This window comes from Hypanus sabinus, chromosome 6 (assembly GCF_030144855.1).
Source record: "Hypanus sabinus isolate sHypSab1 chromosome 6, sHypSab1.hap1, whole genome shotgun sequence".
Classification (NCBI taxonomy): domain Eukaryota; kingdom Metazoa; phylum Chordata; class Chondrichthyes; order Myliobatiformes; family Dasyatidae; genus Hypanus; species Hypanus sabinus.
Window position 1 is genome coordinate 100,859,668 of NC_082711.1, and position 25,042 is coordinate 100,884,709.

Below are 25,042 nucleotides of genomic sequence, written 5' to 3' on the forward strand. Positions count from 1 at the left end.
CTCGGGAAGCAAATGGCTGATATGAAGGGGCATCAGTTTCATATGAAGGGGCATCATTTTCATATGTTCATATAAAGTATAGAGGGGTGGTGTCAGAGTGAGGTTTATTATGCATCAAGTGGGGGTGCATGGAACACAATGCTAAGGGTTGGATTCTTAACAGTCATTTAGGAAGTTCTGAAATAAATTTAAATAAAGAAATGAAAATATGTTTAGATTAACAGAGAAAGTGAAAGGATGTATTTTTACCTCTTAAAAATATTCTTCCAATATCCAAAAATCAATGAGGTAAATTTAATTAGTCTTGGTAATTAAATCAATGAGGTAAATTCTACATTGATTAGTAGAAATGAATACATCATAAGCTACAAAAATTGCATCAAGATTGGAATGGGCACATTTTGAGTTCTTTTAAATTCCCCCTTTACACAACATTCTTGAATTGTTTGTTAGACAGCTTTTGGATTCCCGCAGCTTCTTGATTTATGTGTTTAACAGCAAAACATTGTCCACTAGATAAGGCCTCAGTTCCCAATCTTCTCTGATAGACTAACTTATTTCTAGCCTTGGACCCAGACTGTTTCTTTATCCACAGATGCTATCTGACATGCCTAGTTTTTTTTCCAGCATTTTTGTTTTTTTATTTAATTGGATATTGATGTCTGATTTCCATATAAGTAACAGAGGGCCCATCAATTCTACTGTTAACTTCATCATGAAATCTTACCTATTGGATGATATATTTTTGTGTATAACAGTAAATTGAGAGTGTTGCTACAGCATTCTGACTTTAGAAAGGTTCTGGCAACCTTGTTAAAGGTGTAAGTTCAAAAAATTGAGCAGATTATTTATGGGCTGCATATCTTCACAAAAAGGATAATGGATATTTTTGGAAACATGGTTAATAAAAAATTCAGAAATGAAAATGACATGGTTTTCTAAAGGCGAGTTATGCAAACCAAGGAAGGGAATAAGCTATAGGTCTACATAATCTTGTTGAAAAGAGCAGAGCTCAAGGGTAGTGTGACATTTTCACATTTGTTTGTTCCTGAATTCTCGGGTGTAACTTTCGTTTCAAATATTTGAAATAGTTGCCAGAGAAAGATTTACATTTTCACCATGGTTTTTAGCATGAATAATAGAACCACTGTTTGCAATCTGTGATGATAATTATTCTAAACAAAATGATATTATTCTCACATGATTATTTGTAGAATGTCTTTCTGCACACTTGCAGTGGAATGAATATCTTATCAAAACAGATTTAATGGTTGAAAAGTTCACTACAGTGTAGAATTTTAACCTGTTTTTAAAAAAAATGATTAAATCAGCATTGTAGATTATAAAAGTAATTTTTGGATTTGTTTCAATGTGCCAGTATCATCATAAGTTTGGTCCATATCCATTAACTGAATTGATACTTCTCCAATTAACAAATAAGTTATCTAAGTTCATGGATTGATCTAGGTTCTGTCCACAAAACATATAAAGTAGAAAATGCATAGAAACCTGCTGCTGGTAATATGAGTAACTAAAATCTTTTTCTCTCTTGTCTCGCAGTAAGAAGGAATCTCGCTATCAGATCCTTCCTACAAAATTGGCATCTCACCTGCAGCAAAGGTGAAATGGCTGCAAGAGGATAAAATGGTTGCCCACCTCCTCGTGAACTGTGGATATGCGAAGTAAGTCAAGAAAACAAGAGAGGGGTCCTTCTCTGTGGGCTGTTCCCAGGGCAAACAACAGTTTACCTACCCTTCTAGAAAAGTGAGATGTCCCGAGTAAATTCCAGGCTGCAGGAATATGTGCTAAGCTATGCAATGAAACCTTTTGAAGCCAATGAAAAACCTTTGTGACAGAGGGATTGGAGTATTTTGCCACTAGATATTTGAGGGGCTGGAATGGTAATGTTGCCTTGTATGTAGTATGCACTAACACTACAAATACTTGCATGTAGAATATGCTAATACTATCTGATAGCACTATGCATATTTACTGAACAACACTGAGAGTGCATTGTTTTTCATATTTCTTGTATATGTACTTTAATGAATAAAATCTTCTCTTCAGTATACTTTTGAATACTGTTGAATTTACTTCCAGTAAACTATATCAGGATAAAGTTTCTCAATTGATTAGTTCTCTGTAGACCTCCTGCTATTACTTTTTTTTTGGATTTCATTTATTTTCCAGAAATTCCTCTCATGGATGTTAATTCATAACAATTCCTTGTAAATATTGAGACCTGTGAATTCTGCATTTTGAAATGAAAATTTTGTACTCTTTGAGAATCCCAGAGAAGTGTTTTTCTATAATGCAGTGCTCTGTGAAAAGACAATACAACTCTTGGTCTGTGCTCAAATACCATCTGCTGAGTTTGTACATTCTATAAATAGCATTAGAAATTTTAAAACAATTAATACAGCATTACAAGCAAGACCTCTTCTTGACATCAATAATTATGAATGTCCTTACAACTGTCTGATCCCATTTCATTCAAAGTCCAAGTATTATTGCAGGCAATGAAAGTCCTGTCCCATTGTGGAATTGTAACCTGAAACCTAGTGAGTTAGTGAAAAATTTTCTTAGTATCTACATCAGGCACTCTTTATGCACCATCAAACTGGTTTAACATTTTCCATCCTTTATTTTCTCTACCTGTACATTTGCTCAGAATAGCTATAGCTGTTCATTGCTCTTTGATTATAATTGTGATTGAAGCCAGTGGATTTTCATTTTCATGACCCTGCTTTGTCTCGGAACCCAAGTTAAAATTGAAATGGATGCTTCATTAGTTAAGGCATTTATTCTGAAGATGAACTTCTCTGATAAATTTTACATCATTTCAACTACCACTATTCTTGGAGAATGGGACTTTCAAGATAGGTCTACCTTAAGGAGAAGGATCTGTTAATGCTACAGATGAGTTTTTCTTTTACTTTGTACCAAAATTAAGAAAAAAAAAACATTTTTTTTCACTTGGGAATACATCCTAGGTTAGCCATGCTAAATAATCTTTATAGTAAAGTTGACACCATTGTATTCCATTGACTGATGGAACTGAATATCAGAAGTAGAAATAATACAGTGCACTAGTAATACTGTTATGTTCTTCTTCTTTGGGCATTTCTGATGATCAAGCTTGACTGGTTTCCACTTGAGTTCTATGGCCAAGGGGTGACTATGGAGCCCTATGTAAAGCATCTATAGAGTCTTCCAAGGATGGGGTAAATAGTAATTGATAAGACTGGAGTGGGCATGGTTTGACCTCTTGCAAACCCCTTCCACTGTTTGTGTTTGATTTTCATGTTTTCATCATGGGCTCAAAATGTTCAGTGCCTTCTTGAATATTTCCCCTCTAGTTTATAAGAGAGTTCAGAGACATCCATTATTGCTGATGTTGGACGTTTTTTAGGGAGCTATAAGAACATCCTCAATGCCTTGGCTCTTTGTGCTCTTGGAGGTCATATGCCCTGCAGAGTTCTGAATAGAGGATATGTCTTTTATGTTTGAAGCCAGGCAATAAGAATAATATTGCCCACCCAGATTGAGAGAAATTTGTGCCTCAATGGAGGGGATTATCCCTGAGTTTCCGTACTCACCCATGGAATTTAGAAGACTTAATGGTACTTCTTCAATGCCTCAAGGTAATTAGCATAAGTTGTCCATGGCTTCAAGGCATAATAGGATGATGGGGATCATTGAGAGGTGACATCCTATTTGAGGCATAATAAGGCACTGGTGAGGCCTCACTTGGGGTATTCTGAGCAGTTCTGGGCCTCTTTTCGAAGAAAGGATGTGTTGACATTGGAGCGGGTTCAAAGGAGGTTCACAAAAATTATTCCAGCATTGAAAGGCTTATCATAGGAGGACTGTTTAATGGATCCAGGCCTGTACTCGCTGGAAGTCAGAAGAATGGGGAGTGGGGAACGTCACTGAAGGTTGAAAGGCCTTGATAGAGTGGATGTGGAGAGGATGTTCCCCTTAGTGGGGGAATCTCAGATCAAAGGACAAAATCATTGAGTATACTTAAGATTAAGGTTGATAAATTCTTGATTATTTAGGGCATGAAGGGATATAGGGAGAAAGCAGGAGACTGGGGCTGAGTGAAAAATGGATCAGCCATGATGAAATGGTGGAGCAGACGATGGGCCAAATGGCCTAATCTTGCTCCTACATATTATGGTCTTATGGTCATATGGAAAATGCTCCATAGTTTTTAAGGGCAGATGGTGGAGGTGATTTTGTTCTGGGATAGACAGGCTAACGAATATCCATGGCCTTACAAGTGCTTAAAATGAGCTCCAACAAAAACATAATCGAAGATATTTACCTCAATTTCCAACTCAGTGTCCAAATGAAAGCACATTTACAGGTTGATCATGGTCATCACTCACACCACTGACACTATCCCAGTTGAAACTGTGTTAAGGAAGGATATTTCACAACATCAGCTCCTCAATATTCCTCATCATAGCACTTTCTATCAACACTATTAAGCCTCCTGTTGGAGTGAAGTTCAGCTACAGTATATGACAGATTCTGTCACCTTCATTCCAGAACCAGTAACACTCCAATCACAACCATCAATTCCAATAAGACCATAAGATATTGGAGCAGAATTAGGCCATTTGGCCCATGGTGTCTGCTCCGCCATTTCATCATGGCTGATCCATTTTCCTCTCAATGCTCTTCTCCTGCCTTCTCCTTGTAGCTTTCATGCCCCATCTTATCAAGAATCTGTCAATTTCTGCCTTAAATATATTCAATGATTTGGCCTCCACAGGTGCCTGTGGCAACAATTTCCAAAGATTCACCATCCTCTGGTTGAAGAAATACCTCCTCATCTCCATTATAAATGGAAGTCCCTCTATTCTGAGGTTGTTCTCTCTGGTCCTAGACTTCCCCACTAAAGGAAACACCCTCTCCATATCCACTCTAACTGGGCCTTTCAACATTTGATATGTTTCAATTTGATTTCACTTCATTCTTCTAAATTCCAGTGAGTACAGGTCCAGAGCAATCAAACACTCCTCATATGATAAGCCTTTCAATCCTGGAATCATTTTCATTAACCTCCTTTGAACCCTTTCCAATGTCAACAGATCTTTTCTTAGATAAGAGACCCAAAACTGCTCACAATACTCCAAGCAAGGCCTCAGCAGTACAATATAAAACCTTAACAATACATCCTTGTTTTATTCTAGACCTCACTAAATAAATGCTAACTTTGTATTTGCCTCCTTCACCACTGACCTGACCATAAGTTAACCTTTAAGGAATTCTGCATGAGGACTCCCAAGCAAGTCCTTTTACATCTTGGATTTTTGAATTTGATCCCCGTTTAGAAAATAGACTTTATTTTTATTCCTTCTATCAAAGCAAATGACCATTCACTTCCTGACACTGTATTCCATCTACCACTCCTTTGCCTATTTTCCTAATCTAAGTCCTTTTGCAATCTCCCTGTTACCTAAATACTATACCCCTTCACCTATCTCTGTACTCTCCATAAAGCCATCAATTCCATCATCCAAATCATTGACACACAATGTAAAAAGAAGCAGTCCCAACACCAAATCCTGCAGAATACTATTCACCAGCAGCCGATCAGAAAAGGTTCCATTCATGCTAGTAACTTTCCTGTATCATGGGCTCTTATCTTGCTAAGCAGTCTCAAATCTGGAACCTTACCAAAGGCCTTTTAAAAATCCAAGTACAGAAATCTATCAATTCTCCTTTGTCTATCCAGATACTTTACTTTATTGTCACCAAACAATTGATATAGAGCAAACAATCATCACAGTGATATTTGTTTCTGAGCTTCACGCTCCCTGAAGTCCAAATTGAAGTAAATATAATAAAAATTTAAATTATAAATCATAATTAGAAAATAGAAAAGGGAAAGTAAGGTAATGCAAGTCAGGTCCAGATATTTGGAAGGTACGTCCCAGATCCGGGTCAGAATCTGTTCAGCAGTCTTATCACAGTTGGAAAGAAGCTGTTCACAAATCTGGCCGTACGAATCTTCATGCTTCTGAACATTCTCCCAGAGGGAAGTGGGACAAAAAATATGTGTTGGCTGGTTGGGTCTTGTCCTTGATTATCCTGGCAGCACTGCTCCGACAGCATATAGTGTAAAGTGAGTCCAAGGATGGAAGATTGGTTTGTGTGATGTGCTGGGTTATGCTCATGATTTTCTGCAGCTTCTTCCAGTCTTGGACAGGACAACATCCATACCAGGTTGGGATGCACCCTAGAAGAATGCTTTCTACGGCGCACCTATAAAAATTAGTGAGGGTTTTAGGGGACAGGCCAAATTTCTTCAGCTTTCTCAGGAAGTAAAGTCGCTGGTGGGCCTTCTTGGCAGTGGATTCTGCTTGGTTAGACCAAGTCAGGTCACTTGTGATATTCACACCGAGGAACTTAAAACTTTTGACCTGTTCCACCTGTGCACCACCGATGTAGATGGGGTTGTGTGGTCCGCTACTCCTTCTGAAGTCAACAACCAATTCCTTCTTATTATTTATTATTTCTGCTTATTATTTCTTCAACGAATTCCAACAGAATTGTCAGGTAAGATTTTCCCTGATAGAAATCATTCCAACTTTGGCCCAGTCTATCATATGCCTCCAAGTGCCTGAAAACATTCATCCTTAACAATCGACTCCAACATCTTCTCAATCACTGAGGTCAGGCTAACTGGTCTATAATTTCCTTTCTTCCGTCTTCCTCCCTTTGAAGGGTGGAGTGGAACTGTGCTAGAATCTTGTAATTCTTGAAGGATCATTATTAATGCCTCCATAATCTATTCAACTACCTCTTTCAGTGTAATCTATCTGGTCCAGGTGACAGCTACCTTCAGACCTTTCAACATCTCACTGACCTACTTCCTAGTAATAGCAAATGCACACCTCACTTCTGGCCCAACACTCTTGAACTTCCATCACACTGTAAAATACATTTTCAGTTCCTCTGTCTTTTCCTTGACTCTCTCCCCCCTCCCCCAATTACTACCTCTGCAGTGTCATTTTCCAGTAGTCCGATATCTACTCTTGCCTCTTCTTTACTCCTTATAAATCTGACAAAACTTTTGGTATAGTATTACCTAGCTTACCTTCATATTTCATCTTTTTGTTCCCTATGGCTTTTTTAGCTACCTTCTGTTGGTTATTAAGAGCTTCCCAATTGTCTAACATCCCATTGATTTGTGCTTTATTATATGCCCTCTCTTTTGCTTTTATGTTGGCTTTGATTTCCCTTGTCAGCCACTATTGCATCATCCTGCCTTAAGAATATTTCTTCATCTTTCCAGTATTTTTCCTGCTCCTTCTGAATTACTCCCAGATACACCAGGGATTGCTGCTCTGCTGTCATCCCTGCTAGTATTCCCTTCTAATTAACTTTGGCTAGCTCTTCTCTCATGCCTCTGTAATTCCCTGTATTCCACTATAATATTAATACATCTAACTTAAGCTTCTCTTTTCAATTTGCAGAATGAATCATATCATATTATGATCAGAGTCTCCTAAGGGTTCCTTTACCTTAAGCTCCCTAATCACATCCAATTCATTGCACAACACCCAGTCTAGAACAGCTGATCCCCTAGTGGCCTCAGCCAAAAGCTGCTCTAAAAAGCTATCTCATAGCATTCTACAAATTCTCTCTCTTGGGACCCAACACCAACCTGTTTTTCCGAAATCATGATCTCATTTCACATCTGGGAAAAGAAGAATCTGTAGATCTCAGCAATTCTGACTGTCTTGACGAAAGAAAACGCTATTGTCCTCACAGCAGAATATCCCCATTGAATAGCACATGTAACGTCATTGCAAGGAGTTTCATCATTTGTTCCCAGAGTCACAATGCAACCTCCTTCAGCTTGCACAAGAGAAGTGATCCACAAGCACAACAATTCCAGAAGGACATGGAGAACAACAAAAATCACCGTAACTTTCATGGGGCTATCAACTTTCAACTTTTTGAGGCTATCACTTTATTAAGTACACTACGAGGGGTGATTGATAAATTTGTGGCCTAAGGTAGAAGGAGTCTAATTTAGAAAACCTACACATTTATTTTTCAACATAGTTCCCTCCTACATGTACACACTTAGTCTAGTGGTCATGGAACATACCAATCCCTTCTTTGTAGAAGTAGTCCACTGCAGGGGTGATTGATAAGTTTGTGGCTTAAGGTAGAAGGAGAAGAGTTATACAGCTCTCGTTACGTGCATGTGCAATTCAACTCTCTGAGTGAAAATGCAGGAAGTTTGAAGTTAATAACTCATCTCCTCCTACCTTAGGCCATAAACTTATCAATCACGCCTGCTGTGGACCATTTCTGGAGGTCTAAGACACCGACTTCTACAAAGAAGGTATCCATTTGCTCCACAACTGTTGGACTTAGCATGTAAATGTAGGAAAAATAAATGTGCTAGGTTTTCTAAAATTGACTCCTTCTACCTTAGGCCAAAACTTATCAATCACCCCTCATATCTTGATCTTTCCTTTTCAGTTCCTAATGTTAATAATAACAAATAATGTATAAAATATTTAATTTTTGAGTAAGCTCATTTGACAAAAACTAGTTATTGTGCATTTGTAAGTTGTGCATGATATTTAGATTTAACTAGCCAACTGTGTATGCAGTTTCCTTGAACATTATATTTCTTCACGTCTAAATTCAACTCACTCTTTGTAATGTGATATGGATACTATACAATTAATGAGATCAGCCATTTTACTGAAATAATATTTTAATAAGAATTTGAATGTTTTTTTTGATTGCGTATTACTACCTGAAGAAATACTTTTGGAAAGTACGTACCTTAAAATAACTTCCTTGAACAAAAACTTGTAAATAATAAGTACAAGAAAGAAATCCCCCCATGTTTATATTATAGAGCAGGAAAAGTCAAAAATTACTTGCAGCTACACTTAAATTCCTAAATGATCACTTTACATTTTTGGTGATGGTTACACGTCCAAAAGCTTGTTCCTCACTTTCAATCACAGAGTCAATTTTTTGTCACCTACAACCTCCTTTATCATCCTTACATACAAGTTTAAGTCATTAATATATAATGCAGAAAGCAAGCAACCAAGTAAAGAGAACTATGAAAGTCCAATAGTAAACACTTTCTTATAGACAGAAATACACTCATCATTCATTATACTTTGAATCTGGCTACTGCAGCAATTTTGCATCCAATTTGGCATCATCCATTTAATCTTTGGAAGGTTTTTTTTTTGTGATCCTGACACAGAAAATTCAATATCCTCACTAAAACCGATGCACTCTCTATCAAAGACACTGTCGTCAGTCTTCTGTGTTATCTCCTCAAAAATGCAGTCAAAGCTTAACCCATGTTGAATCTGTTATTATTTTCTCCCTTTCTAAATGAAGATGTATCTTCTACAAAATTTAACCTAACTGTCCTCTACATACTTCATTTATTCCTTTTCATCAATGATATAATGATGGCAATCCAGAATTGGTTTTATAATCACTGTATTATATTATGTGCAAAAGCATAAAATTACTAGAAATTATGTTTACAATTAATGAAATAGTGTAAAATAAAACTCCAGTGCTGTTGCCTGCTTCAATTACAGAGGTCTGAAGAATAATGATGAGTTTGTACAATTTCTTCCTTGCTGTTTTGAATAATAATGGTATATTTCATTCAGGCCTGCCATTTTCCTACTTCAAAAATACTAAACACTTTAATGCTTACTATGTTTATCAGATCCAATATTTCAGTCTCTTCTTAGCTACAGAGGTTTGTGAAAACAAATTCAAAGCGTTCACTGACAGAATTAACTACAGAGTTTAATATAGAATTAATTTGAAAATCTAGCAGTTTATGAAAGAAGACAGGAAGACAGTATTTGCAAATCACACTGTGGAGTGTTATAAACTGACTAGCTGAAGTTTTGAATATTGAAACTCATGAATTTATTGATTCTTCGGTATGTTACTATCCGGAGAGAAAATTAACACTTTATTAGTTATTTTTTCAGCATGATCTGGTCAAATGTAAATCTTTAAACAATATAGTCACTGTCTAAAGTATTATTAATATTTAAATTTTAGGCTTGAAACATTGGACAAGAATTTCTTTTTAATGTTGGTTTAATAATTGTCATCATTTTCTATTATACAAGCTTTCAAGCAAAGAATTACTGCCTGATCCACATATTTATTTCTTGCTGAGAACAGGTGTCCTATTTTTATCTGAGCAAATAAGCTTTCTTTTCTGCTCTAAAAGAGAAAATTAGCCAGCATATAAGGAAAGAGAACAAATGTTGTACAGTATAGTACTATGTTTCCTTTGTTTTACATGGTTGTACTTCTCTCTACTCACTCTGTATATGCTGATGCATGCCTAAGTTCACCTAATTGAAAGTTATATCCCTGACAGACTCCAAAGCCCACTGTCCTGCTCCAAAGGATGCATTTTCTATCATAAATTAGCTTTCATGAGAGTTCACACTGTGGGCTCATTCTGTCTGTGGTTTGCAGTAAATCATTTGACAAAGCTGAACAGACACATAAAAATTCCACTAGTTGTTCTGTTATTTCCAATATGGCAGTGCCAGAGGACAATTGATAATTATACCTAATAATCAATTTGAGTATAGACCATGATGACATGGAATTCATGTCTTGTGTTTTCTGATAACTGTTCAAGCTGGGCTAGGATAACTCCCTGGTATATAGAGCCTAATCGCTTCATATGAGTAGGGAAGCTTTCATGACACACACTTCAAATGGGCCAAGAATTTTATCAGATTATAACTGCTGTTCTATAATAGTATCAATGTGGAAAATGGTACTGTCACTAACATTCGAGATAATGCTAACCATCCATGTGCTTGGCTCTTTCATATTATACGGATATCTCACACTTCTGCAGAGCTGGTTGAATAATACCTCATCTCAGGTGGTTTATGTGTGCAAACAATATAATATCCCTTTGCTCTGCACCATTAGTGCCTGTTGAACACAACTAATTTTATACTTCATCATCGGGGCTCATTGTTGTGTACCATCAGTGTTTCCTTTAATCTTGTTACCTATTTTCTAGCATAAATCTATGCTGTTCAAATGTAAAAAGGTGAAAAAGGACTGTTTTGATGATTATTTATTTCTAATTCAGCTGAATTCCTTGGCAAATGAGGAAACTTAAAAGCTGTGAGGATATAACAATGCAATATCACAAGATCAATGCACTGTTATTGCATCCATGAAAGCATAGTGTTATTGTGGCGTGCTGTTCAATATACTTAGATAGAGCCAAAGAGAATGGGCATGATGATGTGACACACTGCAAATCACAAGTATTTGAATATTATGGGACAAACCATAATTTCTATGCTGCCTCCAAGCTCCACAGATCCCATGCCTTTCAAGCTGTCCTGAATAGTTCGACAGTAGTTTCCTCCTATAGGGTCAGGTTGTTATAGTCTGAAGTCCATCACTTAGCTGCAGTTACTGCCCGCCTATTATGTGCTGGGTTTGCCTTTAAACATAAAAATAATGAGTATTGAGACATGGTGAATTCACCCATGTTCTGTTGTGTGTTCTGTTGTTTACACTCTCTCAGTAGCAGGTACGAAGTAATTTGCATAACTCTGTAATTCACTATTCAAGTAATTACTTGCTGATAAGTTGTGTCCATCATTAGTGGCATCATTGATTTGACTTTTCTTGCATTTTAAAATAGCAAATTAATCAATGTACATAGAAAAAGGAAAGAATATCACCTCGGGCTTGAATGAATGGGTTAAGCAACTGTCAAAGCCAATGACTGTACAATTAATGATATGGAGACAGAGAAGGAAGTGTAGAGGAGATGAATTCAATTCCAAATGAAGTACATAAGGAGAAAGAAAAAGATAATAGATTGAATTGAGAGAGGGAAAAAGGCAAAGCAAATGTGTAAAAGACATTTTAATATAATCTAATGTCTTGTAACCTCCTTCAATTATAATCTCAAGGCCTGAAGCACCCAACTTGCATTAGTATACATTTTCATTTCGTGAGATCGATTAACTGCAATTAAGATGCATAGTGCATAGTTTGAATGGCTTGGGTAATGTTTGCTTGTACTTGCTGCACAAATACAGGAAATTACTGCCAATCAATGCATTTCAATTTACTGTACAACTACAGGGAGGTAGAATAACTCAGAATACAATTATTTTACTATTTTAAACCAATTTCTTTTACTTGAAATAGATGAACCATTAAGGCATAAATAATGAAAGCCCCATTAACCATACCAATATTTTGACACAAACGCCTGTACTATTACCATTCTCTTATTCTTTCTATATTTAGATTCAGCAGTTACAGATTTCCATCTCCACATAAATGCCAAATATATATGTACGTTCTTCTAGCAATTGAAACTAAATTCCCAATTTCTCACTTGTATTTGGTGGCTGTACTTCCCTACTAGAAATATCATGTGTCTCACTGAGTGTTCAAGAAAGCTCTCACATGTTAAGATTTCCTTTGTTGAAGCTAAGCCCTACATTCTCCAGCAATTGTAAGGAATTTAGCTGTAATGGTTACCACAGCTGTTTAAACAAAATATCAATACTTTCAATAGATGACTGACATGTTCACTGCCTGGAAGGCATTGAAGTACTATTGTATATTTTTCATAATAGATTGTTTTAATTTGTTCCTACTTCTAACAATTATTTTCAGAAGCCACATTTTTTTGGGATTTTGTTGGTGATCAGTTAATTCTGACAATGTCTATCTATGTCCAAGTCATTCTAACTACATTGAGAGATCAAATGCAGCAAAAATATTATTTGATAATTGTTTAAGCAATAAGATAAGCTACAATTTAAATTGCACATCATAAAATTACTTCATGGAGAATTTCATGTTTGATCGATAATTCTGTTTGTGTATTGACAGTTTTGACTAAATGTTGCACTGTGCACCTGAAATCCAGTCCACTTCAGAACAAAATTCTTTGGATTTTGCTCATAACTCAAGTCTGAGTAAATGGAATTTTATCTTGTGGGTCTTTTTCAACCCACCTATTGGGTTTGACAGCTTTGGCTAGAAGTGGGCTGGATCTAGGTATAATATTTGATGCATTATACAGCTTGCACAAAAATGAAATAATGCATTTGTGTCACGTGCAGTATTTTCAGTGTTTAGAATGATAAAGGGGAAGCCAGGCCATGCAGTGGTGGGATTAGGAATCCCAGCAATGCTTTTTCTCCCGGCGGATTAGCAGGTTCACCTGGGCGGGTAGGAAAAGGAACTGAAGAAGGTGTGGTGAGTTTTCACAAGGACAATCAATAAGGCTGAGACCAAGTTATGCCGTTCTAACACAAATCTAAAGAAAAGTCACTTAGATCAAAGGCTAAGAACCTGTTGTGCAAGAGTACATGAAACTGCAAAGAGTAGAGGAGAAGACAATATAAGTAGAGAAAAAGAATGGTTAGGTGCCTTAAGGGTCTATGAATGTTAAGAAGAAATAAGGTTGAATGAGATCAGGCATTTTACAAATTGAAATCCAGGTCATGGATGAATTTAAATAAAATGTAGAATTAAGTCTTAATGACATGGAAGTGTCACATGTGAGTAAATAAATTCAGCTTCTAGCGACCTGTAATAAAAGGTCAAAGAATGCATTAAAAACACTGAAGAAAAACAACTCAAAAGTGGAACAAAAATCATTTATATTCTTAGAAATAACTTGACATGATTTCAGAATTACATGCTTGCAACAATAATATTACAAGGAAAGTGGGCCAAATTGCCCTTTGCATCCTGTAAAATAAGTTAGTGATTAATTTTATGTAATGCTAGAATCACAATCTGCACAGTATTCAGCTGGCTTGGATTGATTTTTTTAGTTAACACCTTGTACATGCAGTTGTTTGAATCAAAGATCAGATTATCCAGTTACTATGATAATATAAAAGTGGATTTGAGAAATAATAAACATTTTTCTCTGCAAATATTTCTACAGCATCAAACACAGCAAATTCAAATAAAAATATAATTTTCTTACTTCCATGCTGCTGCAGGGTTCAGAAAGTTAGTATCAGGTTTATAAAATTAGTTACAAAAGTTACATACTTTTTCTGTCATTTCATGAGAGTGGTGCAGTGAGTGATCTCTTTCTAGGAACATTCTCTGTTGCTCGTTGCTGGCCAGCCGACAAGTGAGCCAGGCAGACAGGGTGCACCCCACAATGCCCAGACATGCCATTGACATGGAAGCAAGATAAATGGGGTAAGTAAATGTCCTTTTTGCTACTGCTCGCAGAAACTGAAAATTTAATATTCCTCCGATCAGTCCACAGATACAACAGGCAGAAAATAATATCATCTGGTAAGAAACAAGAAGGATTAAAATCAGGTATCGCACCAGCAATTTGTAAATAAAATCAGAAGGTAAAATAAATATTCCATTAATTGACATAAATAAATACTTTATGAAAGTTCATAAATGAAGCATAATAATTTTATTTTAATTAATTACATTTATATATTAAATATATATGTAAATTCAATGTGATTCACTTTATAGAAGTAAATTCTATTTGAAATTTCCCAAAGTGATAATTATCTTCAACAGCTGATTTTCAATATTCAAGAGATAGAATTATGATTCAACAAATGCTCACAAAAATTGAACAGCACTGGTTGTAATTGTTGTCCTAATCTTGTAGCCGGTACTGTGGCACTTGCTACTGAACCTGAAGAAAGCTGCCCACCTACTTCCGATCCAAATCTCCCTACAGTGTAATGAGTCTGATCTCTGCACTGGTTGCTTCCAGGCATCAGTCCAAGGAGGAATATCTGTCATCCAGAAATAGCACACAGGTTCATGAAAATGGCAATATGCTTAGCTATGGTGACGATGAAGCTTAACAATACACTTGAAAAGCTGCAGATAAAGTTTACATTGATGTTGTTCAGAACTTGAGGACCTGGTTTCAGGGATAAGTTGAACTGGTTAGAACCTATTACCTGGACCATAGGAGAATGAGGGGAGATCATCCAGAAGCATACAAATTATGAGGGGAATAGATAAGGTGAAAGGATGAGTACATTTTCCCCTCAGTGTGGGTGATCAATGGTTTAGGGTGAAAGGTGAAATATTTAAGGGGGACTTGTGGGAGAAGCTCTTTACTCGGAGGGTAGAGCTAGTGTAGAGTGTGCTGTCAGGGGAAGTGGTAAATGCAGGTTCCATTGCAACATCTAAGAGAAGTTTGCAAAGGTATATGGATAAGTAAGGTATAGAGGTCTCTGTTCCAGGTGCAGATAGATGGGATGAGGCAGGAAACCTGGCTGACATGGACCAGATGGTCTGTAGGGCCTGTTTTTCAGCTGCGGGGCTCTGTGACTCAAAGCACACTTGGGCAGAGCAGTAAGTACAAGAGTCAGGATATCATGTTACAGCTGCACAAGTGTTGGTGAGACCACATCTGAAACAGTGCATGGAGTTCTGGTCACTATTCTATAGCTAGTGTGACAGAAGTTGACTCGTAAGGATATTCCTGGGAGTTGTGAGGATAGGATGGGTCTGTTTCCAATCAATCAAAGGAGGCTGAGGGGTGACATTATCAAATCACGAGGGTCAAAGGTAAGCTGAGTGGTCACAGTGTTTTTAGGGAAGAGGAGTCTAAAACTGGAGGGTGTTGGTCTAAGGTGAGAGGGGAAGGAATTAAAAGGGACCCGAGCAGCAAGTTTTTCTCACAGAGGCTGGTGAGTACACAAAACGAACTGCCAAAGGATCTGATAGAGGTGCATACGTTGGGGCAGCGCAGTAGCGTAGTGATTAGCAAAACGCTTTACAGTACAGGTGACCTGGGTTTCATCCCTGCTGCTGCCTGTAAGGAGTCTGTATGCTTTCCCTGTGACCATCTGGGTTTCCTCCAGGTCCTCCAGTATCCTCCCACAGTCCCAAGACCTACCGTCTGGTAGGTTAATTGATCGTTATAAATTGTCCTGTGATTAGGCTAGGGTTAAATTGGGGGTTGATGGTCTGGGCCCTTGAAGGGCCAGAATGGCCTACTCTGTGCTATATCTCAATAATAATTAAAAAATAAAATTACAATGTTTAATAACAAAAGAATATGGTCCAAACACAGGGTAAAATTAGTAATATTATACTAAAAGCAGCAAAAATATACAAAGCAAAAATACAATGGTTTCCAGTTATTTGGTCGATTAGTTAATTGGGGCTTCTGTTCCTTTGGGCCAACTCTCAGAGAACAAAAACTAATCGAGAAAATAGCTGGATTCCCTTTGTTTATTTGGGAATCTATGCCACTTAATTGGGACTGGAGTCTGTTGCTGAACAGTTTCTAAATAGCGTTAGGTGCGTGCACTTGTGTGGCTGTTAGACATTACACCGCGCTCAGAGTGAACAGTTAGGGAATAGCGTCAATTGCATAGGTTTGTTTTCAAAAGGTAGTGATGTCTGTTGTTGATAGTTGGTGACAAGTAAGCATTAAGACAATTGAGGACTGTTGATCTCATCGCATTTTCAGTCACTCAGACTTAGAGATGCCAGAAATGGCCTGGAGTGAAAATGAAGCCACTTTACTACTTCAACAATTTAGGAGCTATGAAGAACTCGAAGGCATTGACAATCACCTTGAATGTGTTATAATTAAAATGAAGAGTTAGAAAGATGCCATAGCAAAAGGATTGTATGAAGGCAGTCCATTATCTACACTACATATTTGCACTGATTTTGTTCATTTACAATCAATCAAGAGAACAGGGCAGTGTATACTGGATTAAATCCTCTGTTAATCACAATTAGGAAATAATACAGTTTTTCAATGCTGTAGTAGTATTGGTAGTATTCAAATCTGTTCTGTTTTTCATTTATGTACATAATTCACTACTCAGTTAAAAGGTAATTTGTCATTTTTATACCGTTTTAACTACTTCCATGAAACGCTGGCTAATTGGGGCAGCCAAAATGTACTGGTTGCAATTAACTGAAATCCACTGTATTTCCTAAACGAATAATTCAATGTATGGGAAGCTATGAAGAACAGTATGTACACTAATTTGTAACTTTGGATTTACTTTGAAAGAACCATAATGGTAAAGACATGATGGATATTACCAGGTACAGTACTGAAGCATGTTTTATAAATAGGTTACTCACTATCCGACCAGATTTCTTTTTGGCGCAGACAATTCCACATATTCCACAGATTAAAAACTGGAAAGAAGAAAAGACATATGAGATACAGAATGATTAACGTCATAAAATAGAAATCTTTTTCATAACGCCGCCAGCAATAAAGCTTCATCTTGTGACCTTATTATTCAGAACATTGCATTCCAATAACATAACAGAAGCAAGAGTGGACCATTCATGCATACCCGGCCTTTCTGTAAGATTGTCTGGTCTTTCAGCTCAGTATCAGTTTCCTGAAACCACATATCCCTTGATTCCTTTTATATTCAAGAATGTCTTGATCGCTCTCTTGAACGTACCATTTACACTGCTACAGCCTTCATGGTGCAGAATTTTAAAGGTTTCAGACTATGTAGAAATAGTGCCGAAGGTTACAACGGGACATTGATAAGATGCAGAGCTGGGTCGAGGAGTGGCAGATGGCGTTCAATCTAGAGAAGTATGAAGTGATACACTACAGAAGGTCAAAATTGAAAGAGTACAAGGTTAATGGTAGGATTCTCAACAATGTGGAAGAACAGAAGGATCGTGGGGTCCACATCCATAGATCCCTCAAGGCTTTCACATAAGTTGATGAGATGGTTAAGAAGGCATAGATGTGCCTGCCTTCATTTGTCAGGGGGTTGAATTCAAGAGCTGTGAGGTAATGTTACAGCTTTACAAAACTCTGGTTAGAACACACTTGGAGCATTGTGTTAATTTCTGTTTGCCTCATTATAAGGGTGTGGAAGCTTCAGACAGTGTGCAGAGATTTACCAGGATCCTGCCTGGACTTAAGGACATGCTTTATGAGGATGGGTGAGCAATTTGGGTTATTCTCCTTGGAATGAAAGAGGATGGAAGGTGACATGACAGATGTGTACAAGATGATAAGAGGCCTAGATGGCCTCAAAGACTTTTCTCCAGGGTGGAAATGGCTGATACAGAGTAGTGTAATTTTAAAGTGATCGGAGGAAAGTATGGTCGAAAGTCAGAGGTAGGTTTTTTACAGAGACTGGTAAGTGCCTGGAACGTGCTGCCAGGGGTCACAGTGGAGGCAGATACATTAGGGATATTTCAGAGATTTAAAATAGGCACATGAATGAAAATAAAAGAGTGGGCTATGTGAGTTGAGAGGAGGAAGTTAAAATATTAGCAAAACATCATAGGCCAAAGGGGCCTGTACTGTGCAGTACTGGTCTATTTTCGAGGTTCACAATCTCTGTATGAAGAGATTTATTTTCATCTCAATCATGAGTGGTGACGTCTTCCAATGAGACTGTAAAGTTTGGTTTTAAATCATTAGCTGGAGCAGCAGCATTGCTGGATCTATTTTGTCCAGCTCTGGAATAAATTTGTATGTCTAACAGATCACCAATCATTCTTCTATTGCCTGGGTCTTTTTAATCTCCCCTTATTGGATTAACTTCACTCCATCACAAGAATCAATCACTAATCCTCTGTAACACACCCTCCAGAGTGCATATCTTTCCTCAAGTAGGGAAAACAGATGTGCACACAATATTCCAGACTCACCAATCTTTCCACTCAGAAGCCATGATCAATACAATCATGAAACTACAACACAGTAATTAAATCACTGTTAAAGTCACAGCATGATAGATCATCTTTCTTCAATGTAACTTTTATTACACTATTTTAGAGCTATTATTCTGAAATGAATTTTTACACTTTCAGTGAAATATATGTCACATACAAAAATAATTTATCATGATCTGCAACAATTGTAGTAAACTGCACATTCTGATAGCTTCTCACAAACACTCTAAGAAATGCATATCTTTTGAAAGGTATTTAGGAAAGGATGTGTTGACATTGGCGAAGGTTCAGAGTGTAGCAGTGTGCTACACGCAGCGCTGAAATAACGACACGGAGTTGGTAAACTGCAGTTAAAGAAGATTTTATTCAAACTTCGCGGCTTCGCTTTAAAGCATCCCTGATCCCACCCTCCCGGAGCGCGGATGCTGTAGGAGGCATGTATTCACAGTCCCGCGCGAGCTTTTCCCTTTGTTGGTGAAGCAGACCTGGCGCCCTTTTGGGACTGGCCTTTATGCCGGCGCGCTGGCTATTTGTGAGCCGGTTTGATTGCGCTAGGAAGTGGGTCGCCACAAGAGGAGGTATACGGGATTGATTCCGGGAATGGTAGGGTTATCCCATGAATAGCGATTGAAGCCTCTGGACTTTTTACTTGCTGGAATTTAGAAGAATGAAGAGGGAAAGCAATAGAATGTTGAAAGGCCTAGACAGAGTCAGATTTGGTGGGGGACACAACAACTGGAGGGCAGAGCCTCGGAATAGAGGGATTTCCATTTAGAAGTGATGTGGTAGAATTTCCCTAACCAGAGTGTGGTAAATCTGTGGAATTCATTGCCACAAATGGCTATGGAGGCCAGGTCACTGGGTGCACATAAGGTGGGGATTGACTGGTTCTTGATTAGTTGAGGCATGAAAGGTTATGAGGAAAAAGCAGGAGAATGGTTTAAGAGGGAAATGAATCAGCCATGAAGAAATGACGGACCAGACTCAATGGGCTGAATGGCTCATTTCAGCTCCTAAGTCATAGTTTTATGTTCTAACTACTGCAAGAATCAGTTCAACTTGCTGTGATTGTCATAACCATTGTAAACCAAATCTGTTTTTCAATAATAACATACTTAGCTGCTATGGCATGAAACTCTGGAAAGGAAAAACTTCCTCACACAGAGACTGTGGAATTCTCTGCCACAAGAAACAGTTGAGGCTGGTTCATTGGCTATATTTAAGAGGAAGTTAGATATGGCCCTTGTGGCTAAAGGGATCGGGGGTATGGAGAGAAAGCAGGTACAGGGTTCTGAGTTGGATGATCAGCCATGATCATACTGAATGGCGGTGCAGGCTCAAAGGGCCGAATGGCCTACTTTTGCACCTATTTTCTATGTTTCTATGTCCAAAACTCTGAGAAGCTGGTTCACTTTGTATGTGATATGTAAAAAGCAGGAAGTTTTAAAACTGGCAGAGGAGTTTCTTGCAATGTCCTTGTAATTTCCAGGCACAGTAATGTGGCAGTATCGAGCTGAAAATACACTCTTGGCCACTTCACACCTGTACACCTCTCATTAACGCAAATAACTAATCGGCAAATCATGTGGCAGCAACTCAATGCATAGAAGAATGCAGATATGGTCAGTTTGTTGCTCAGACCAAACATTAGAATGGAGAAGAAATGTGGTCTAAGTGACTTTGACTGTGGAATGACTGTTGGTGCCAGATGGGATGGTTTGAGAATCAGAATCAGAATCAGGTTTTATGTCATGAAATTCGTTGTCTTTGTGACAGCAGTATAATGCAATACATAATAACAGAAAAAAAGTGAAGTACAATAAATATAGTTAAATTAAATACATAGTGTAAAAATTAAATTTTAAAAAAGTAGAGGTAGTGTTCATGGGTTCAATGTCCATTCAGAAATCAGATGGCAGAGGGGAAGAAGCTGTTCCCGAATCATTATGTGTCTTCAAGCTCCTGTATCTCCTTCCTGATGGTAGCAATTAGAAAATGGCATGAGGGTTCTTAATGATGGATGTCCCCTTTTTAAGGAATCACTCCTTAAAGAAGTCCTCGATACCACTGAGGCTAGTGTCCATGATGAAGATGACTCAGATTACAACTCTCCAGCTTATTTTGATCCTTTGCAGTAGTATCCCTGCTCCATACCAGACAGTGATGCAGCCAGTTAGAATGCTCTCCACGGTACATCTGTAGAAATCTGCAAGTGTCTTTTGTGACATACCAAATCTCCTCAAACTCCCAATGAAATATAGCCACTATCATGCCTAACTGTAGCTCTATCGATACGTTGGGCCCAGAAACTGCTGATCTCCTGGCTTTTTCGCGCACAACGGTGTCTAAAGTTTACAGTGAATGGTGCAAGAAACAAAAATCCAGTGAGCAGCAGTTCTATAGGTGAAAATGCCTTTCTGACGAGAGGTCAGAGGAGAATGGCCAGATTGGTTCAAACTGACAGGAAGGCGACTGTAACTCCAGTAACCATGCATTTCAACAGTGGTGTGAGGAAGAGCACCTCTGAACACACAACACGCAGAACCTTAAAGTGGATGGCCCCTAGCAGCAGAAGACCACAAACATATATTCAACTGCCTTTTCTCCTACAGAACTGCCATTGACTAGTTTTTTTTTTTGTTTTTCGCAGCATTTTCCATAAACAGAACTGTTGTGCATGGAAATCCCAGGAGATCCACAGTTTCAGAGATACTCTAACCACCTCATCTTGCAACAAGAAGAAAAGATAGAGGGGGAGGTAAAAACAAGGGTGGGGAAGTTACAATACTAATCAGAGACAATATCACAGCTGTACCCAGGGGAGACATAATGGAGGGGTCAGACACTGAGTCCATTTGGGTGGAACTCAGGAATAGGAAAGGTGCAATCACACTGATGGGATTGTACTACAGATCCCCCCAGATACCCACCAGGGCATTGAGGAACAAATATGTCATCTGATTAAGGAAATGTGTTAAAATAATAGGGGATGTCAACTTCCCTAATTTAAACTGGGGCCTTCTTAATGCAAGGAGTTTAGATGGGGCAGAATTTGTTAAGTGTAGCCAGGAAGGTTTCTGAAATCAATCTGTGGACAGTCCGATGGGAGGAAGGGCTGTACTGGACCTGGTGTGAGTAATGAGCCAGGCCAGGTGACTGACCTTTCAATGGGTGAATTGTTAGGGAAAAGTGACCACAACTCCTTAACTTTCAGGGTTGCTATTGATAAAGCGGTTAAGGAGGCTTGTGGAACGCCTGCTTTTATTAGTTGAGGCATGGAGTTCAAAAGTCAAGAGGTTATGTTGTAACTTTATAAAACAATGGTTAGGCCACCCACATCTGGAGTACTGCACACTGTTCTGGTCGCCCCACTACAAGATGGATGTTGATGATTTGGAGAGGGTGCAGAAGAGGTTTAGAGGGCATGTGCTACCATGATAGGTTGGATAAACTTGGGTCATTTTCTCTGGAGCGTTGGAGGCTGAGGGGAGATCAGATAGAGGTTTACAAGTTTATGAGAGGCATCGATAGAGTGGACAGAGATTGTCTGTTGTCCAGGGTTGAAATGTCTAACACTATAGGACATGCTTTGAATGTGAGGAGAGCAGAGGCAAACACATTTGAGGCTTTTAAGAGAAGTTTGGATAGGTAATGGATGTAAGGAATATGGAGGGATATGGACATAGGGATGTAGGTAGGAGGGATTAGTGTTTGTGAATTTTTGATTTGCTTTTTAGCTGGTTTGGCACAACATTATGGGCCTGATCCTGTGCGGTACTGTTGTGTGTCTATGTTCTAATCATTTCATGGTCAGTTATCGAGATCACATTTCTTCCCCATTATATTGTTTGGTGCGAGCTGCAACTGAGCCTCTTGACCATGTCAGCATGCTTTTATGCACTGAGTTGCTGCCACATGATTGGCTGATTAGATAATTGTATTAAAGAGCAGGTGTACAGATCAGAAGCGGCCACTGAGTGCATCTTGTGCCCACTGATGCTTCTTGTAATTTATTTTGGCAAATAAATACCCACACCCTTTGACAATCATTTGCAAACTCAGAAGACAACCTGTGAAGAAGGGTTCGCCTGAGGTGAGGTAAGGGGACACAGAGCATATCAGATATCATGATCAGGACTGGCAGTCTGATCACTGGATGATGGAAAGACAGAGAACACTGTGAAGTTGCCCACGGGACTGCTGAGGAAGTGGTCACCATAGCCAGAACCTGACTTGTGCTTCCTAGCCTCCCACAACCTGTCAACCAAGAGATTGCAAGCAAAGCTGTGAAATAGTCCACAAAGAATTGAATTAGAATTCCATACAACCAAAAGCACATTCAAATGTAGGAACATCTATCAACCAAGCACCCTAAGTACTTGTGCCAAAATAAAGCACAGTCACGACACGGTTTTGATACAAATTTTTTTTTTCTTGTTTTTATTAGTAAAATGGCGATTTGACAGGTGTGCTATATCTGTGGACCTTGAGTATTTTTTTTCCCTATAACCCCTTTAAAATCTAGTCTTGTGACCAAATGCTTCCCAGTGTTGTAATGGCAGGTAGGGATGAGAGTTCTGGAAACAATCTGTTCGGAAGAAAACCTCCATAAGAAACGCTGCCAAACTCGTATCGAGCTTTTTCATTAATAAAATTATTTATTAACTGCTGACATTACTAACTATATCCAGTATTTTTTCAGAGTAAATATTCTTAAACAATTGACAATTGCACAGTATTCCAGCAGCCAGTGGTACAAAGGATAATTATAAACGAATAAAGAATTTTCAATTATGCCAACCTAGAAACCAGCTTTCGCCTGAAATTGTTAATGATATTATCCAAGTTTAAAAAAGAAATACAACTCCACTATTCCGGCACCAAATCAAAACTCAAAACTTCAAAAATATAGCTCGGTGCAATTATAGGTTGATCCGAAACTGAAAGATGAAAATTATTTAGAAGTGTATATTCAGCACATCCTAACTGAATAATATGGACCTTGCGGAACACACTTTAGAAAGGGCAAAGATCATCAGAACCCAGTCTTGTGTTTGGAGTACAGGGTGTCTCAGCCGTTGGATGGAGACCGAGCTCACACCCTCAGCTCCTCCGGTACCGCGGCTTAGACAAATAACGGTGTTACTGTTTTTGACCAAGCAGCAATTGACAACTTGGTTACAAGTCTACAGAAATGCTGTAACCTGACCTGGGTCTCATCTTTTTTTTCTCTCACTTAACAAACTACAGCGCCCGATGAATGCTGTCAATCAAATTAAGCTCCAGGCAAAAAGTCACAAAGCGACAATTTATCTGCACGCTGCAGTTTTCAAACCAAGCGCTGGCTCCGAAATATTCCCGGCAAGTATTGCTGATATTGGGAGTATTAAGCCGAAATAAACCAATGGAAATGTGATATGCAGAACTAGTTGGGTACAGGTCTCAGCCACACCAAAATTTGTCATTTTTATGTAATATCAAACACCGCAAATTCAGTCTTTTTAGAGTTTACATTAATTTATATCAATTCTTAATGGGCTGGCCGCATCGCTCCATTTTAATTTGCAGGTACACTCGGTGCACTAAACTCGTAATTCATTTACATAATGTACATTTATATCCATCGTGTGGGAAATAAAAGTGAACTAATCAAAGTTAACGTGAGGCTAACAATCTATGTACCTTAAGCAAACTCGGTCAGAGTGCCTTCTATTGATCTCGTTGTAGTTTAAATTGAACAGAAGCTTTGACACACTTTCCCCCCACCTTCCGGGGGCACCTGAACACCCTTTTTCGTTTCCCCAGATCGCACTAAATGCAAAGCATTCACCGAGACCAAACGCAATACAAGAAATGCAGGAGAAACAGTTTGCAACGTACACAAACACCGCTCCATACCGGTGAAGAGTCCCCGAGCTGGGGTTGGCGAGCCCGGCTCCTCCCGATGGTGACTGCGCCCAAAGCCACGCTCGTAACCCCGAAGCCTATTTCCATAGCGGAGAGCACGAAGAGACTGGCAATGATCTGACCCCTGGTGCACATGGTGCTCCCACCAGCATTCTCTCGAGGAAACAAAAACAACCAACACGCCTGCCACACAATTGAATATACCAAAGAATGAATGAATGAATGAATAAATAAATAAATAAATAAATAAATGTTTTCCCTTTAAAAAGCTTCCATCGGTTTCCTTAACTGATGGAGAGACGCATGCACGGCCACATCCTGTAATTGCATCCTCTCATTGCCAAAATGCACGGAGACTTATTAAAGTGGAGGCTGTCCAAGATGCCAT

The 25,042-nt window shown here is 38.4% G+C and overlaps 1 protein-coding gene across 1 annotated transcript; it reads right to left on the minus strand.

Annotated features, from left to right (window-relative positions):
* Nucleotides 1-4,729: 4,729 nt before the first annotated feature.
* LOC132395047 (transmembrane protein 196) lies at nucleotides 4,730-24,789 on the minus strand. Its single transcript, XM_059971360.1, has 4 exons — nucleotides 24,628-24,789; nucleotides 17,173-17,229; nucleotides 14,119-14,370; nucleotides 4,730-4,747 (listed from the first exon to the last, which is right to left on the minus strand). Exons 1-4 carry the CDS (start codon nucleotides 24,787-24,789, stop codon nucleotides 4,730-4,732), a joined length of 489 nt encoding a protein of 162 aa, XP_059827343.1.
* Between the last annotated feature and the right edge of the window lie 253 nt (nucleotides 24,790-25,042).

Bases quoted from the DNA above. Each gene is read 5' to 3' on its own strand.
- LOC132395047 (XM_059971360.1), bottom strand. From the start codon at position 24,789: ATGTGCACCAGGGGTCAGATCATTGCCAGTCTCTTCGTGCTCTCCGCT. The intron at 17,230-24,627 runs GTACGTTGCAAA...TCTTCTTTCCAG, and splicing joins CGGTATGGAGCGGTGTTTGT to TTTTTAATCTGTGGAATATG. The intron at 14,371-17,172 runs GTGAGTAACCTA...GTTTCTTACCAG, and splicing joins AAAAGAAATCTGGTCGGATA to ATGATATTATTTTCTGCCTG.